Source organism: Coloeus monedula, assembly GCF_965178545.1.
Source record: "Coloeus monedula genome assembly, chromosome: 5".
NCBI lineage: Eukaryota > Metazoa > Chordata > Aves > Passeriformes > Corvidae > Coloeus > Coloeus monedula.
This window is the reverse complement of record NC_138785.1, coordinates 51,224,501-51,240,075: the sequence shown is the minus strand read 5'-3', so window position 1 is coordinate 51,240,075 and position 15,575 is coordinate 51,224,501. Positions and strand designations below refer to the sequence as shown.

Here is a 15,575-nt window from a genome sequence, read left to right as displayed (position 1 = left end):
TTATGACACCAAGTTTCAGCTAGAAGAGCTGAGACTCAAAAGTAAGGTGGCAGGACTCACAAGAGCATAGTTTTTTCTTCTTTAAAACATTCAGTCTCATGGGCAGCTTTTTTTCTTTTATGTTGCAACACAAAGCCCCAAACCAAAGGATCTAAATAAAGCTGAAGTGGAGGAGAAGGAGATTATGTTTCACCAAGGGCATAGTTATGATAAATCTGTTTTTGCCAAGTTCTGAATTCTGGCTGAAATTGTATTTGGTGGTTTGTGATGAGCTGATCTCTGTTGGAAAGGAAAAGCTGTGATTGCTGTAGGGTGGTTTGGGGACTTTTGGTTGAGCATTCCAGCATGCCCTGAACCTTGACATTGGACACTTAACTTCATGGTTAATGCTAATGGTTAGTGTTGATAACCAAACCTGCCTTTCTTTGGGATGGAACGGGGAAGGGGCAAGGAGCAGGCGTGGAAGGAGATGGCAGCACCATGTACTGGCACTGCATGTGTTGCACATACTGTTCAAGAGAGGCTGTGCAGATATATTCTGCAGTCCACAAAGAGCTTCATGTCTGCTATTCCCTCTCCACCTCAGGAAACGTCCATGTCACCACAGGCAGTAGGGTCTGGGGGCCTTGGGAGACTCTCTGGACTTAATTCTCCTTGACCTCTGTGCTGCTCCAACTGTGCCAGCTGCAGCTCCTCATTCTGGGATCTCACAGGGCCAGCACTGCTGGAGAGGAAGAAATGCTTGTCTGACTGATAGCAGTTCCTACACCCTGGTGTGACCAGAGAACCTTAACTAGATGGGTAAAATTCCTGTTTGTGAGCCCAGTTCCTGTGAGCAAGTAGGTGAAAATGGAGAGGAAAAGAGAACATCCTGCTTCTCTGGAGAAGTTTATTTTAGTCTTCATTTTAATGACCTGTGCTTATCACTTGGGACTTTCGCACTCATGAATGATATGACTGAGCCTAAGCAATAAAAAGATGAAGTTAGTACTTGAGTTGTTTAAGATGTGGGGAAGGAGCAGTTTGCACTCCAAAGAGTCTGGAAGGTGAAACAAACCCAAAACAAGGGAGGTATCACAGAAAAATTGCCAAAGTGCAGCTTGTCACAATGTTAATGCTGCCTGGTATCATGATTTATTTTTTAATGTTTAATCTCACACCATGAGGGTCCTCTTTTTCCAGGTGATATTTATCCATGGAACTAATCATCAGAGCATCTTGGAGGTCCTATCTTGAACCCTTTTGTGGGATGAAATAGGCTAGGGGCAAAAGGAAGCGTTCTCCAGGGAGCTGGTGGTCATGAAGGGCCTGGCTGGGCATTGCAGAGTGCTGCAAATTAAGGACAAAAGCGAAGCTGGTACTTGATTTGTTGGAAATGTTGAAGCTGGGAGAAGACTAGAGGTCTCATAAAAGCTGAAAGCTATATATGTCTTTAATGCATAAACAGAGCACTTTGCAGTCCTGAAAAGTCTTACTTAGGGTGATGCTGTTGTGAGGGCTGCTGGCGACTTCTTTTATCACCTCCCTACTCTTGCAGCCCTGTGGTATTTCCCGCTGGCAATTGTGGGCTCATATGTTACTGCATTTGAAGAGGATTTGGTTGTAAAATATAACATGTTAATCATGCTGTGCAATGCTCTGATGTTCTTTATAGCTGAGCTCGAGTGATGAAAAGACACTTTATCACATTCTCTATTGGCATTTTTTCCACAGAATTTAATAACTAAATCGACCATAAATTCAGTCTGGTTTAGTTTTTCTGTTGTAGATCCTCTCTATCCTCCTCTTTTAATAAGCAAATCAAAAGACAGCTCTGATGTAAGTTGTCTTGGACTCATCTTTTTTGACTTCTCTTGCTGAAGGGGATATTAGTTTCTAATTTTGTTCATACTACACTGTTTTTAATTTCATTAACTATTTGAGTACTCATTCTTCTTTACTTTTAAACTAGAAATTCTCAGTGACAAAATATACATGGCTTTTCGATTATATGCAGTGGGTGGAACTTCCTGGACAAATGCATCTTGTATTTGGCAATCACGCTTTAACTGCTGCTCGGTGACATACTGTGTTTTTAATTAGATAATATGAAAGACTAATGTGCTGTTGTGTGTTATCGGTCCCACAGATAACCACATTCCCACTGATAGCATTTGGGAGATGACGTTTGTTCAAGGCAGGACAAGTACCCGTCTGTGTGACGGCATTGTGTTGCGAGAGTGTCTTTGCCAAGGGGAAGGCTGTAAAGAACATGTTTACAGAAGTCTGGGATCCTGTCCTGGTGCCTGCCTCCTAATTCCTAGTGAGCAGCATGCAAAATTAACATAAACAGGCCATTGAAAGTAGGTTCTGCAGAACTCATTAGTTCACAATTGGACTGTTTTCAAACTCTGGGAGATGGTGAATGCAGGATGGGGCTTTTTGCCCAGTTTAAGTCCCTGTAGCTGCTGAGCAGTTCTGTGTCATTCAAATACAGTAATTTAGGAAAATGGAAGTGTGCCTAAAGATTGAGAATAGCTGATTGGTATGAAAGGATGAGCGGATTTAGGGAATTTAGATTTTTTTAAAGATTTTTGGATCGTGTCACAAACGGGATTTTGATAGGATTTGTAGATTTGTTCTTGGCTGTGTGTAATTAATGCAGATTTCAGGGAGACAGATTTTTGTTGTCTATTGTTTCTATCAGTATTTTAGCTCACTAAGCAGAACTGGGGAAGGAAATTACATTGGATTCATTACAACTTTTTTAGGTGCATTTTATCTGATTTTAGAAAATATTTTCACTTCTATTTACAGCGAGGTTACTTAATGGCATTATCACAGTTTAGCTTGGCCTTAAGTGACCCTTTCCGCTGCCCTTAATGTGGTATTTTGGCAGATTAGTAGTGAGTGGCACTAATTAGGCCCTCTTCCTGAAAAGTTTGCAGGGCGTTTGCTCTGATGTCTCAGTCCCACTTCAAGCCTCCCTCTTTTTCAGCAGGGGAATGTTGGGGTATTACTGTAGAGCTCTCTACTCTCCATCACTTTCCTGGCAAACACACTTTTTTGTGGAGGTGGCCCACCATAGCATACTGTGATATTCCTGATTGATCTTCTCATTGGCAATACTAGTGACGGGTAAAACCTTAGCAGTCAGGGACAGTGGGAGCTCTGCTCAATATAGCCATTGTGCTTCAGCTGGTGGTAAGCAGGGGGTGCTTCTTAATTAGGAATTAATATTCAAATGCTTCTGGGAAAAAAAATCACATTCCAGCCTCTTTGGGTCACAAAATGTCAGTCTGATAATGGCACCCACATCTCTGACTTGACTTACTGTCGGGGGAGAAAAAAACCGATTTATCTCTGAACAAACTTAGTTATTTTTGTTTTTTCTCAGTCTGTGTGATTGTAATTAATGTTAAGACACTCTCTAAAACAAGGGATTTATTATAATGCAAGGGTGAGGATGGCTTCTATTGACCTTTCCCTCTGCTGGAGTTTCAGTGTTTTAGTATGTGCTGCTTGCACTGGAAAGAATTTATAATCACAGGGCTGTCAAAGACAACCATTGTTCTCCCTGCTCTGAACATGTGGGTCAGCTACAAGTGCTTTCATATCCCCCAGAGCCAGGAGCTGGCAAAGAGTAAAGAGCACAACTGAATTCTTCTGAGGCATCGGGAAAAGCATTTTGCATATTTTTCATTGCTGATTGCTTGAGAAAGACATCCCTCTTTCATAACAAGAATTTCTCTTCAAGGTAGACGGAGGCTGGGGCACACTGCTTTATTATTTTGCTGAGCTGAAGCAGCAACAACAAATGCTGTCTGCTGGGGTCCTGGCCAGATACAATAGATGAGCAAGGAGAGTGGGGGGATCTTTTGGAAAGCAGCAAACTTAAACCTGATGCAGGCACAATGTTAAAATTATAGTGCCTTTGGCAGTGCTATGGACTGTGGACGAAAAGTCAAGTTTCAGGTTACTTTCACTTTTGATCAGTTTATTAACTGGTCTGTTGGAACTTTTTCTCAGTTCATTGTGCTAATCTAATGAGAGTGGTTTCTTCTTAAACAGCATAAAATTTTGGTTTATTGCAATCTTGCACTTTGTTTTGAAGGGAAGAAGGGGCAAAAACTAAGGAAACCTTTTTTTTGGGGAGGAGATTTTTAGTATTTGGGAAGATGCTTTGCTCTCTGATATGCAATGCATCTCACGGGTATGTCAGTGCCTTCTTTATAAAAGTGGTTCCTGCTGTATTTCCATGTAGGAAACAGAGGATATTGATAGCCCCAAGCGCAGCATTCGTGACAGTGGCTATATAGACTGCTGGGACTCCGAGCGCAGCGATTCCCTCTCCCCGCCTCGCCACGGCAGAGATGATTCCTTTGACAGTCTGGACTCCTTTGGCTCCCGCTCGCAGCAGACACCGTCTCCAGATGTAGTGCTCAGAGGGAGCAGTGATGGTAAGTACCAGTCACAGTGCGGCACATGCGTAACATTGTGACATAGAAGTAATGGTTCTGTAATAAATGTGCCATTCAGCAGCTGGACACAGCCTCTGAATAGGGCTAATCCGGGGGGAGAACTCTGTGAATGCTGATCTGTGCTCCCGAGGTGTAGATGACTTTGCCAACAACTTACCTGAAGTTTGCCTCAAGAGAGTGTAGCGTTGGGAAATGAGTTACATCATTGCAGTGTAATTTTATGATGAGAAGAGTGCTTTTCTGGGTTTTGGTGTAAGAGGATGTTTTGCAGACTCATTTTAACTTACAAACTAAGCTGAAGCAAGAAATAAAATTGCAGGAACAGAGCGTAGTGAATTGTAGTGAATAAAATGTTTGCTTAATTAAATGCAGGGCAGATAAATGACATAGAAATATCTTGAGAATGTCTGATACTTGACAGAGTTTTGAAGTCTGATGTACAGCACTTTACCAAATGTCATATTTGTTTTTATGGCATTTAGAAAACTGGGTATATTAGTATTTTCCAGCATCAGAGCTTTGTACACATTTGTGAGAGGACATGCAGCTCTAGGCATACAGAAGGGATGCTGCTTCTCTGCATTTCTTTCTGATTTCAAGAGGTTTTCAGAGGTTTGTAAACACAGCATGATGGATGAAGAAGGATTTGCTAGGGATAGGAGTGGAGCATGCGCTTAGGTTACCTGTCATGAGCAGGATTCTGGTTTAGGACAGAAGGTTGTATGATTGAGGCTCTCTGCGCGGTTACATTCCTGATGAACAGATGAGTAAGTCAAACTTCATCATCAGATGAAGTTATGTTGCACACATGAATCACTTCTCCTTGGTAATGTTGTTTATTTAATTTAAAAAGGAAAGGCAGGAAGACTTTTTGGTAGGAACCAGATGTTCATACTGCTTTTGGCAGTGTGAAAGAAACTGGTGCTAATCATAACCGGACACATGAGAGATTTCCTGAGTTGATGGGGAACTCCTTAGAACTGGAAAGCTGGCAGGGAGAGCTGGTATCACAGCAGAATTATGAAAGAGCTCTGGGAAAATCAGAGCTAAGATCTGCTCTGCTGCTCTGAATGGCCTGTGGTGTTTGGGCTGTTGCTGGTTGACCATCCAGAAACAGCTACTGGGGCTGATTCCCTGAAACAGCCTCATGACCCTTCAGACGCTGAGCAGAGCACAGGCTCCACATTATAAAATGTTTTTCTGCCTTCTCAAATGAGACAAGCATGGTGTTGGCAAATAGGAGCACCTCACATGTCCTAATCTAAAAGTGTTGCTCTGTCCTGGGTGCTCAAGGGATGTCCAGTGTCCCTGCTTACCTGGAACTGGTAGGCAGCCAGTTGCATATGTCCTGTAGCTGCTTCCTGTCGACTTCTGCTGTATTCTCAGATTTTAGAAAGGTTTTGTGATTCTTTGCCACAGATTGTTTGCTAAGACATACTATCTTGTTGCATTCCTGAGTCTGTAACAGATACAAAATAAGATGAAAGCACACAAAGCTTGTTCTTAAAAATAGTCTTCCACCAGGGTGCGTGCAAATGCTGTGTGCACATGTATGGCTTGTCCAGCCAACACTTTCTAGTGTGTCCTTTTTTCCCTGCTTACTATTGCCATAACTTCCCAGCTGTCTCTTCCAACAGTTGCAGGTGAGGTGTAACTTGGCTGACCTCTTTTATGTTGAACCTCTTCCTGTGGTCCCAGCAGGCCAGTGTTTCACTCAGCTGTGAGTAGTTTTTGATAGAAATAGTATATATTGGACTCGATGATCTTAGAGGTCTTTTCCAATCTAAACGAATCTATGATTCTATGTGCAAAGTTGGATGGAGGAAAACATTTTGCTTTCATTACTTCTTTCTCCATTCAAATAGGAGCTTTGCAAACCAAATAATATTACTGTGAACTAAAACTATGATTCCTTCCACTCTAGGAGGAAAAAAAAATGAATGGACGCTATTTAAGTGATCCTAAGGTGATTAGTTTAGGTGGAAGCAGTAAGTAATACTACCTTCACAAATGCTATCTATGATTAGTCTCACTGTTGAGGAACTGCTCTGGTGTTCCATGTAGAGCCTGTCCCTTAGCAAAAATCAAACAAAACCAATGATAGAGTCGAACAGTTATTTAAAACACAGTAGAATTGCAGACTGAACTGCCTTTAGAGTTGCCAGTGAATAAAATCCTCTGCTTGGCCAGCAGCTGGGCATAGATCCTTTTAAGAAGGATCTGTGAATGTCTGTAGTGTATAATTGCTTGTTACTAGTTGTGGAAAGTGTCTGCTGCTGCTTCTACTTGGAAATGCAGAACAACAAACTTAAGGTTATAAATGTAGAGCACAGCTGCATCTTCCATTCAGTACTTTGGCTTCAAGTACTTCTTTTTCAAATTTGAGCTGAAAATAATTTCACGAGTAAAATCTGAATAATTAAAGAAGCTGTTTTCCTTTGAAGTACTCAGCTTGAGGATGCTGGTAGGCACATCAGTAATGAGGGAGAGGAATGTGTTCCAGTTCCTCTGCTGCTGTGGTTATCTATTCCAGCATTTCTCTCTGCCAGTTCAAGACTGGTTTTCATGTGTTACAAAAATAGAGCAAACTCAAAAGCAAACAGAATAGCAAATAACAGTAAGGGATCTTTTTCTTATCTTTTAGTTACTCTGTGCCCTTCCCTGTCTAATGACACTACAGTTCTTCAAACCCCAGCTATCCTCAGATACCTGTGATTCTGTGATCATATATCCACTTTTTGTTTAGACATAGACTCAGAGTACCAATTGTGATGCTAGTTGTCATAAGGTCTTAACAAAAACTGTCCAAGCAAAAGACTTCTGACAAAAAAGTGAATTGTGATTTTTGTCTAACATTGATTTCCATTGTGTCATGTCTTTTCTTACTGTTCCTTTTCACTCTTCTTCGTCTCTCTCCAAGCAAATCATGAATAACTCAATCTACTGCAAAAGCTCTTTGCAAATAACATTCCTAGCATATTTAGACCGCTTTTTCTTCCCCCACTTTGAATTATACACAAGCTACTTGTGATTTTTATGACTTCATTGTTTTCAGTTGTTCAGGACGTAGCACAGTGAATTAGCTATTAATTTACTAGTGTGTTGAATTGACACAACTTGGGTGGCTTCCCTTCACCCCAAAAAGGGGAACAGCTAATTGCATATGCAAGTGCTGCAAAGGGGCCAAGGACCAGAGACATTCAACTGTCCAAAGCTGGAAGAACACACAAATGTTGATGGGACAAATGACTGAACACACTCCATTTCACTCTTCAAACCAGGGCCCGTGATGAGGTTACACTGCTGGGAGAAAACTGTTTGCGGAACTTCTTCATGAAATTATTTTAAAAGCCTCATGATGGTGCAGGGAATCTAGTGAATGTCTATGAAGTGGCTTCCAAAATGGCTATGAGAGCAGTTCACACTGCAAGTGCTCTTTAGGGTGTTTGTCCTACAATTTGGGAGTTTCAAGTCAGAAACTTGCCTAAGTTTCAGTGTTTTAAATGGGTTGTAAATATTAGGAAGCTTAGTTCATTTGAATGAAATCAAGTAATCACCCAGCTCTGTTAACCTCTTATCTTATTCTCTCCAACTCTCAATTTTTCTCTCCCACTTTATTTCTTCATTGTACTGATCTAACCTCTAAATCCTGAGATCACTGCCCTCTCTCCTTGCACCTTTCCACCAGGGGATCAAGTCTCTGTTTATTTTGCAGTGTGCTAGACTGTTTGACTAGGTAACCAATGAGACTGGAGAGGGACCATCGAGCCTTCTGGTTCATAGCAGCTGATGCTGTTCTCAGGTCTTGACTGATGCTGTCTATGTTCAAATTGCCATGTTAATGTGTGTGTGTGTGTGTAAACATCCACATATTCCTACTATTCTGTAGCTGTACAACACAGAACCCTTTTTTGCTTTTGCTTGAGCTAGGCACATACAAGTCTAGGTTCAAGAGTGTGAATCACATCAGGCATGCCCTTATGTGCAACTAGGAGTTATCTGGGCTTTAGTCAGGTAAACTTCTATCCTATGTGATTGACAAGACTGGCTTGGTTTGAACCTAAGGTTTTTTGATGTGACCTGTGGCTGAAGATGAGTTTTTCAGTGCATGATGGAAAAAAGTTTACTGTCTGTGTAGACGTTATGGCTACTACCTTCAGTGACTGATTTTAAAATACAAATGCAGGTAGAAGTGGCTAAATGTAATTTTTTGGTGGTGTCTTCTCTGATTTATAGTTCTAAAAAATGTAACTGGATGAAAGTGAAAATAAAAAGGATTTTTTTTCTCCTTCCTCACTAGGGAGAGGAAGTGACTCAGAAACTGACCTGCCACACAGAAAGATGCCAGATGTGAAAAAAGATGATATGTTGGCGAGGCGGACCTCACACGGTGAACCTAAATCAGCTGTGCCTTTTAACCAGTACCTCCCAAACAAGAGTAATCAGACTTTCTATGTACCTGCTCCGCTTCGGAAAAAGAAAGCTGAACGAGAGGAGTACCGAAAGAGCTGGAGCACAGCGACTTCACCACTAGGAGACAGACCTTTCAGGTAAGACTGGCCTGTCCACCTACTCCTTTCCTCAGTGATGATACTTTAACACTTGCCCAATTTTCGTTCTTTTCACAAAGTATATGATACTGTAATGAATCTCTGGCTGGTATGGTACTGACAAGTAGTTTTTAGCAATTGGTGAAGCTAGTAGAAAAGCAACAAGTGGAAAATCATTGTCGTGATGTCATTATTTTCCATACAATGCAATGTATAGCTTGTGTTTGACAAGGTGTTGGTTAATATAAGTAACATGGATGTTGACTCAAACCCCAAGGCTGGAAAAAACTGTTCTGGACAATCTGTTTCAGTTCTCAAGACAATTATGGACAAACGATACTTGAAAGTAATGTTTGATATATTCAATCAAAATAGATAATATTTTTGCTGTGTTTTTTGTAAAATCAATTTGTTTGTATGTTGTATTTTATACACCGGTATGGTTTGTATAGCTGTGACTCTGTGTTTCTGTATGTTGGTTTTGTCAACTAATACTTCACTTTTGATTTGGACTAAGAACTTCCACTAAAGAGCATAATTAACTTTCCTGATTATTCATCAGAATTCATCCTTTGGCACCATGATGTCAGCAAAATGTGCTTATAAGTGTGTATGTTTTAGGCACAGCCTACATTAAACTGCCTTGTATAATTCAATAGCAAACCCCACCCTGAAACCATAGAAGAAGAACTGAATGAAGCGTCAGGACTGTGTGAAAAGGAGAAAGTGGCCTCCATGGCTCCTGAAGCAAGCTCCCTTAAAAATCAATTAGGTTTGAATCAAAGTGAAAAAAACTCCATAGACCAGTCTCCTTCACGTAGTGCAAAAGAAACGTCGGCACCCAAGGGGAAAGATGAAGAAGAGATCAGAAAGTTAAGAAGACTGGAACAAGCTGGTATTAAGGTCATGTCAGCAGCCCAGCGCTATGGCAGGTTAGCCCAACGGTGTGGGAAATTGTGCACGCTTCACAATTTTAGGATTGGCTGAAGTGTGGGCTTCCTTGATGCGCTGTGATTTCACATCTCCTAACAAAAATCCAGTCTGCTAAGCACTCACAATTGCTAGTGAAGGTCTTGGTCTGAAAAAGCTTGTGATGTGGCAGCTGTGGTTTGCAGAGTTGTGTGATGCTAACTGCAATTGTGTTGAGAAATTGTATTGTCTTACAGCATAATGTAAACAGGCTCCAGGAAAACTACTACACAGACTATTTGTCGCCTTCCACTTAATGCTTTCTTGTATTAAATTATTTTTTTTTAATTAAAATTAAAATATAGAGAAATCTACATTAAAAATGCGTAGACTAGGTAAAAGTTTCAGGAATTTCCATTACTTGTTGCTGGTGGGATGGTTTAGTTTACTGAACCACACTTTTAGGTGGTTGATATTTTTAGCCATGTTAATAAATGATACATTTATTTTTATTGGCAGGAACTATAAAAGCACAGTGCTTGTTAACACATGTACCAGTTAAAGTATGGAGGCATAGTTCAGCAGACATAATTTGACCGACTTTAGAATGGAATATAGGTAGTTATTTGCTTATTACCTGTGTTATTTATTTTGGGATGTTGTTCAATTTGGATATTAAAGGAAGGATGTGTGAACAAATGTGTGGTTCTTTCTTTGAACAATCTGTTGTCCTGACAGGGCTTATGGAGAAGGGAAGAGAAATAACAAGTAATTTTTCTTCCTTGCTCTCAGTGGAAGCAACTTGTGGAATTTGGCAGCTGGACGAAGGAGGAGATTATAGTTTTCTGTCCCAGCTAAGGGTCAAAGAGCAGAAGTTTGTAACCCAAGCTTCACTGTAGTGAAGTAGGAGCCTGCTTCTGGGGATTGTAGGAAGACACAGCAGAAAAGGCATTGGGGGCAGCAGTCTGTAAGGAAACTTCTTTGTATGTGAAAGTGGAAGAATAGTGGGTGAGGAGAAGGGAAGAATTCAGTAGTTGCACTTTAGGATACAGGGGAGTGTTTAATCATATTTCTTAATGTCTTATTATTCTTCTCTGTTTTTTGAACATCTCCATTTTATCTCTCTTCTTGGTATCAAGTTCAATTTTCCATGCACTAATGGCACTCAGCAATTCTCAGTCCCTCTTGTTTCTGTATTCTGATTTTTTTTTCTTTCACCCCTCTTATTCTCTCATCTTACTCTGATACCAGCCTCTCTTTTTTTTTTCCACCTGAGGTTGTCAGTTGTATTTTAGTTTCTTTGAGTTGTTTACAGGCTGTTTCCTCTCAACTTATTGACCTCTGGAGGACACCCACTGTGACTTTTGAGTTCTACAAGGCATCTAATTGTTCCTAAACCTTTAACTCAGTAGGGGACCTTTCTGAGTCCTGAACAGGAAGGATTTGAACTTGTATGCAAATGTATTTTTTGCTTGGAGTCTAAGTGCTTATCTCCATTGCTGTAGCATGTTCTAGGAACCTTCAGTTCCTAATCTTCAGTTAGCTGAATTAGATGCTATATAAATGCATGCCAAAAAGCAATTCCCCTTCCCAAAAGAGTGTATTGTCTGTCTTGCATGTTGTGTTATTGATATGTGATCCTCCTTGCTTGCTTTTTGCCTGCATATCTGTCTCTTATTTACTGTACTGTATATGAAAGGTACGGGTCACATTCATGGAGACACCCTAAAAAGAGGATAATTGTGTTGAAAGAGTTGATGGAGAGGAGAACTTAAGATAGAAATGGGAGCAAACGTTTTTTATATGTTTGTTGCAAAAGGAATATGGATTCTTTCCTTGACAGAGCATAGTCATCCAAAACCCTTCCATTGTCCTGAAATGCAATATAAGGGTCCACAAGCCTGTATGAGACCTTGCTTCAGAGCGTTCAAATGCTTGCAGTCACTTTGGAAGCACTTACTGTACCAGCATAGACCCATTTACTGTTTCTGCAACAGCTGGGGCTGGGTGTGCAAGAGAAATTTGCAGCTAAATCTACTATTCAGAGTCTTTGCTATCTATACCATGGTAAACTGGCCTAAAAAACCACTTTTGAGACCATCATAAACTGTTTCAGGAGAACCCACAATGTCAGCTAATGTAAATGAATGGAAGATATTCTCAACCTGGAAGCTGATTACTGAAGTCTAGTTACATACTAAAAGCTGTAAATTTCTCGTTGCAATGACTCACAGTTGTACTTTTGTGTACTATAACTCAATATTTCTTTGTTGCCAAAAACACTGCTCTCAGAAATGCTGCATTTGAGGCTCTCAAGCTTCAATAGCATTGATGGACATGAGACTGAAAAATCCAGTAGTTTTCACTGAATAATCACTTGGTGAGCCAGCTGTTTCTGAAGCTGTTTTGAACACAAATGTTCATGAGGAAGAGGGACAGCAGTTCCCATTTGGAGTGCTATTGGCCAGTGTTGTTCTGTTGCCTTAAATGAAATCTTGATCCTTCAGAGAGATCTAAGGAAAAAGTTGATTTTAGCTAATTTGAGACCATACTCTCCACATCACTAACAGGGGATCCTGTGTTTTGCTGCATAAGAAGGCAAAGGCAGACAGTTTCGTTAGTCTTTTGAGCCTGAGAAAGGCTGGTCTGTCAGGGATGGTTTATGGCTTCCCCATAAGTTTCTCCAGAAACTTTGTGGAGCAGTACTTTGAAAGGGCAGCTGAGAACTTAAAATAAGTGGTGTCTTGCAGGGATTTAAAATGTTTTAAATGCTTTTAAAAAGCAGCTTATTATAGGACTCCTTATATTTAGAATAGTAGAGAAACTCGGAGAAACCCCTGAGCTATTCAGATTTCCTTTCTTAGTGGCAGTCTGTTTAATCCTTTGTGATCCCCTCTATTTCGCTTTGTATAACAAGGTGTGCTACATGAAAGAACAAATGCCTACAAAAGTACTGCATGGAACAGTCCTTGCTGCCCAACTTCCTAAAATATCAATGCATACAATTAGATTTTTAAATGGGAGAGTTGCCTAGCTCCTGCCATCTGTCTTTTCGGTTTGCCTAAGAGTATTGACCCTTACAAGTTAAAAGCAGCTTAATCTTTATGGGTACCAGCTGTCAAGTGTCTTTATTGTCGTAATCTTCAGTAGGAGCAAGGCTGTGTTGATAGCAGTTGTGTTTCTGATGAAGGCAGGTGGCAATGTTTTCCAGCATGCCAGTATCACTGGTGTACTGGTGCTATCATCGTAGCTACTCTGTCAGCACTGGCATAGAGAGCTTACTCTGTGGGAAAGGAAAGGTTAATTAGGAAAGGAATCAATCATAGATGCATGTGAGAAGAAAGAAGTTAAGAACAGTAGGGTAGACGGCCTCAGTGATTACTCAGATGGCGTTGTTTTGAATAGAGCTATTAAGAAAAATGCCAAATATCTGATATTTCAGGACTCAGCAACATTTGCCAGGGATTAGGTATTTGCATCACATTTCTTCCTTTGTTTGAAGTGTTCAAGAAGTACTATAGTCACTGCATCTCGTGTGCTGAAATTTTTTCTTGCTGGTTCTTCCAGCTATAGCTAAAATAAGTAAAGGTCCAACATGCTGATTTTTTTATGTAAAGTCCTTGTGGATTTGCTACTTGTATATGATAAGTGTTATTTCTAGCTAGGCTTTCTGCAATCTAACAGCAACTCGGAGCATTTTTGATTAACTGTGCTTGTTTTTTGACCTGGAGATGAGTGCTGCACTGCCCTCTCCTCCCCTGGTGCATCAAGAGCTTTATTTAATTTTGCTCTGTGTCAGTAAAACGCCAGTACATGAAGACAACAGAAGAACCCCAGACATCATCCTTCGCAAGGACAATCCCTTCATGACACATTATCAAGGAAAGGATTCTGGTTCAGAAGATGAAGCAGCCAGCAGAGTTCCTGACTTAGAAAAGGATGACTTTGCCACCCGGAGAGCCAGAATGAATCAACCCAAACATATAGTTCCATTTAACTCCTTTTTAGTTGGACCCTATACAAGTAAAGAGAAGGGTAAACTGGAAGATGTTAAAAAGCCATTGCAGATGGAAAAAAAGGAACATGCAAGGTGTGCATTCGTGATCTTATTCTTTCAATTATAATGCTTAATTTCACCATGGCATATTGCTGTATAGGCCTAAAGCTATCTTGGCTACAAAAAAAACTTAGAGGTTAAAGTACATGCAAATGTTTTATCATAAGGTGAACCAAACTAATTTTTTGTTAGAGTGTGAGGAGAGGTTTTAATTGGCTATGGGTGTAAATAAGATAAAGGCAGGACACTTTTGTTATCTAAGCTCATGAGACAGCTCATGAGCATGAGTAATGGAGAATAAACTTAGAAAATATGTTTTGCATCTCAGCCCTTTTTCTGATCACTTTCAGTGCACGTTTTTGGGTGCATTTCTTTCATCTCATGCTCTTTTAATACCGTGCATAAAACACGGACCAGATGAGTCTTTAGTTAAGGCACTGCTTATATATGCCTGCTATGCTGCACTGAATTATGTTGCACGTGGTCCTAATATGCCTTACGCAGCATTGCTTTGGGAAATGGATCATGGGTTACAAGGCTTCAGCCTAGAAAATCTCCTCTTTCTTCAGTTCAGTGATACAGACCTTTAAGAAGCTGCTGAACCTGCTAGGTAGAGATCTTTTTCAGGAAACAAATATTTTTGTTTTATTTGGGCAAACGGATGTGATTCCAGATAAAACCACTGTATACACATTACAGGGAACCTTGACTGTAACAAATTACATGTTCAGAAAAATTCTTTTAATATTTAGGAGCTCTTTTCAATAATATCAAATGTGTCATTCTGTTGCTGGTAATTTGATTATGTTAACATTTTCTAATGACTACTTTGGCAGGACATCTGAGGAGCACCTAACCAAATTTTAATAGTCCAATGCTATTGACATGACTCTTAAGATCAAAGAAATTCTGTAGTATGTTTGAGAGCAAACTTGAATTCACTGTGTGATTAATATGCAAATGAGATATTTGTGACTATTTAAGAGAAATCTTATTGCAGAAATGCTTAATACAGTAATAGCATAAAGATTTTTTTACTTGAGCTGGGAATAGAAGTTCATGTGAAGAAGTGGTCTCAGTAGTGCATGAGGAGGGTAGCATATCTGAGAGGTTTGAACTTCAAATGAGTCATTCCCTGTTTACTTCCTAAAATTAATGTGAAACTAATATTATAAAATCAGTTTTATCTTCTTGAGCTCTGAACCTCTTCTTTTGACACTGATTTATAATTGCTTCCCCAAAATATCTTTCCTTGCTGAACTTGAATGTGCATTAAATTAGAAGAAGACGGGTGCACATGACATCAGTAAGGCAAATAGTTACAAGCAAAGAGAACCCACTTCTGCAAAATGAGAAGACTGAGTCAGAGGAGGAACAACAGGTGAAAGAGCCTGATAATGAGAGAGATGATTTGGCGAAACAGAAATCTCAAAGCATCCTTCCTCAGCTACAAGATGATGTGATTTTTGTCAATGCCTCTATAACAAAAGCAGATCTGGAGACCTGGAAAAGACTGAAACTTTCAGGGGAGCCCAGGTATGGTTTCTGCTTGTGGGCAGGATTGGCACCCCGGGAAGCATGTTTAGCTTGCCACAATCT

General features: G+C 40.2%; 1 protein-coding gene across 1 annotated transcript in view; it reads left to right on the top strand.

The window, feature by feature from the left end:
* LIMCH1 (LIM and calponin homology domains 1) overlaps positions 1-15,575 on the top strand; it is a 176,732-nt gene that overhangs the window by 110,057 nt on the left and 51,100 nt on the right. Inside the window, exons 7-11 of the mRNA XM_082281829.1 lie at positions 4,244-4,439; positions 8,761-9,010; positions 9,670-9,942; positions 13,719-14,009; positions 15,258-15,512. Coding sequence (XP_082137955.1) covers positions 4,244-4,439; positions 8,761-9,010; positions 9,670-9,942; positions 13,719-14,009; positions 15,258-15,512 — 1,265 coding nt within the window. The remainder of the gene's footprint in view (positions 1-4,243; positions 4,440-8,760; positions 9,011-9,669; positions 9,943-13,718; positions 14,010-15,257; positions 15,513-15,575) is intronic.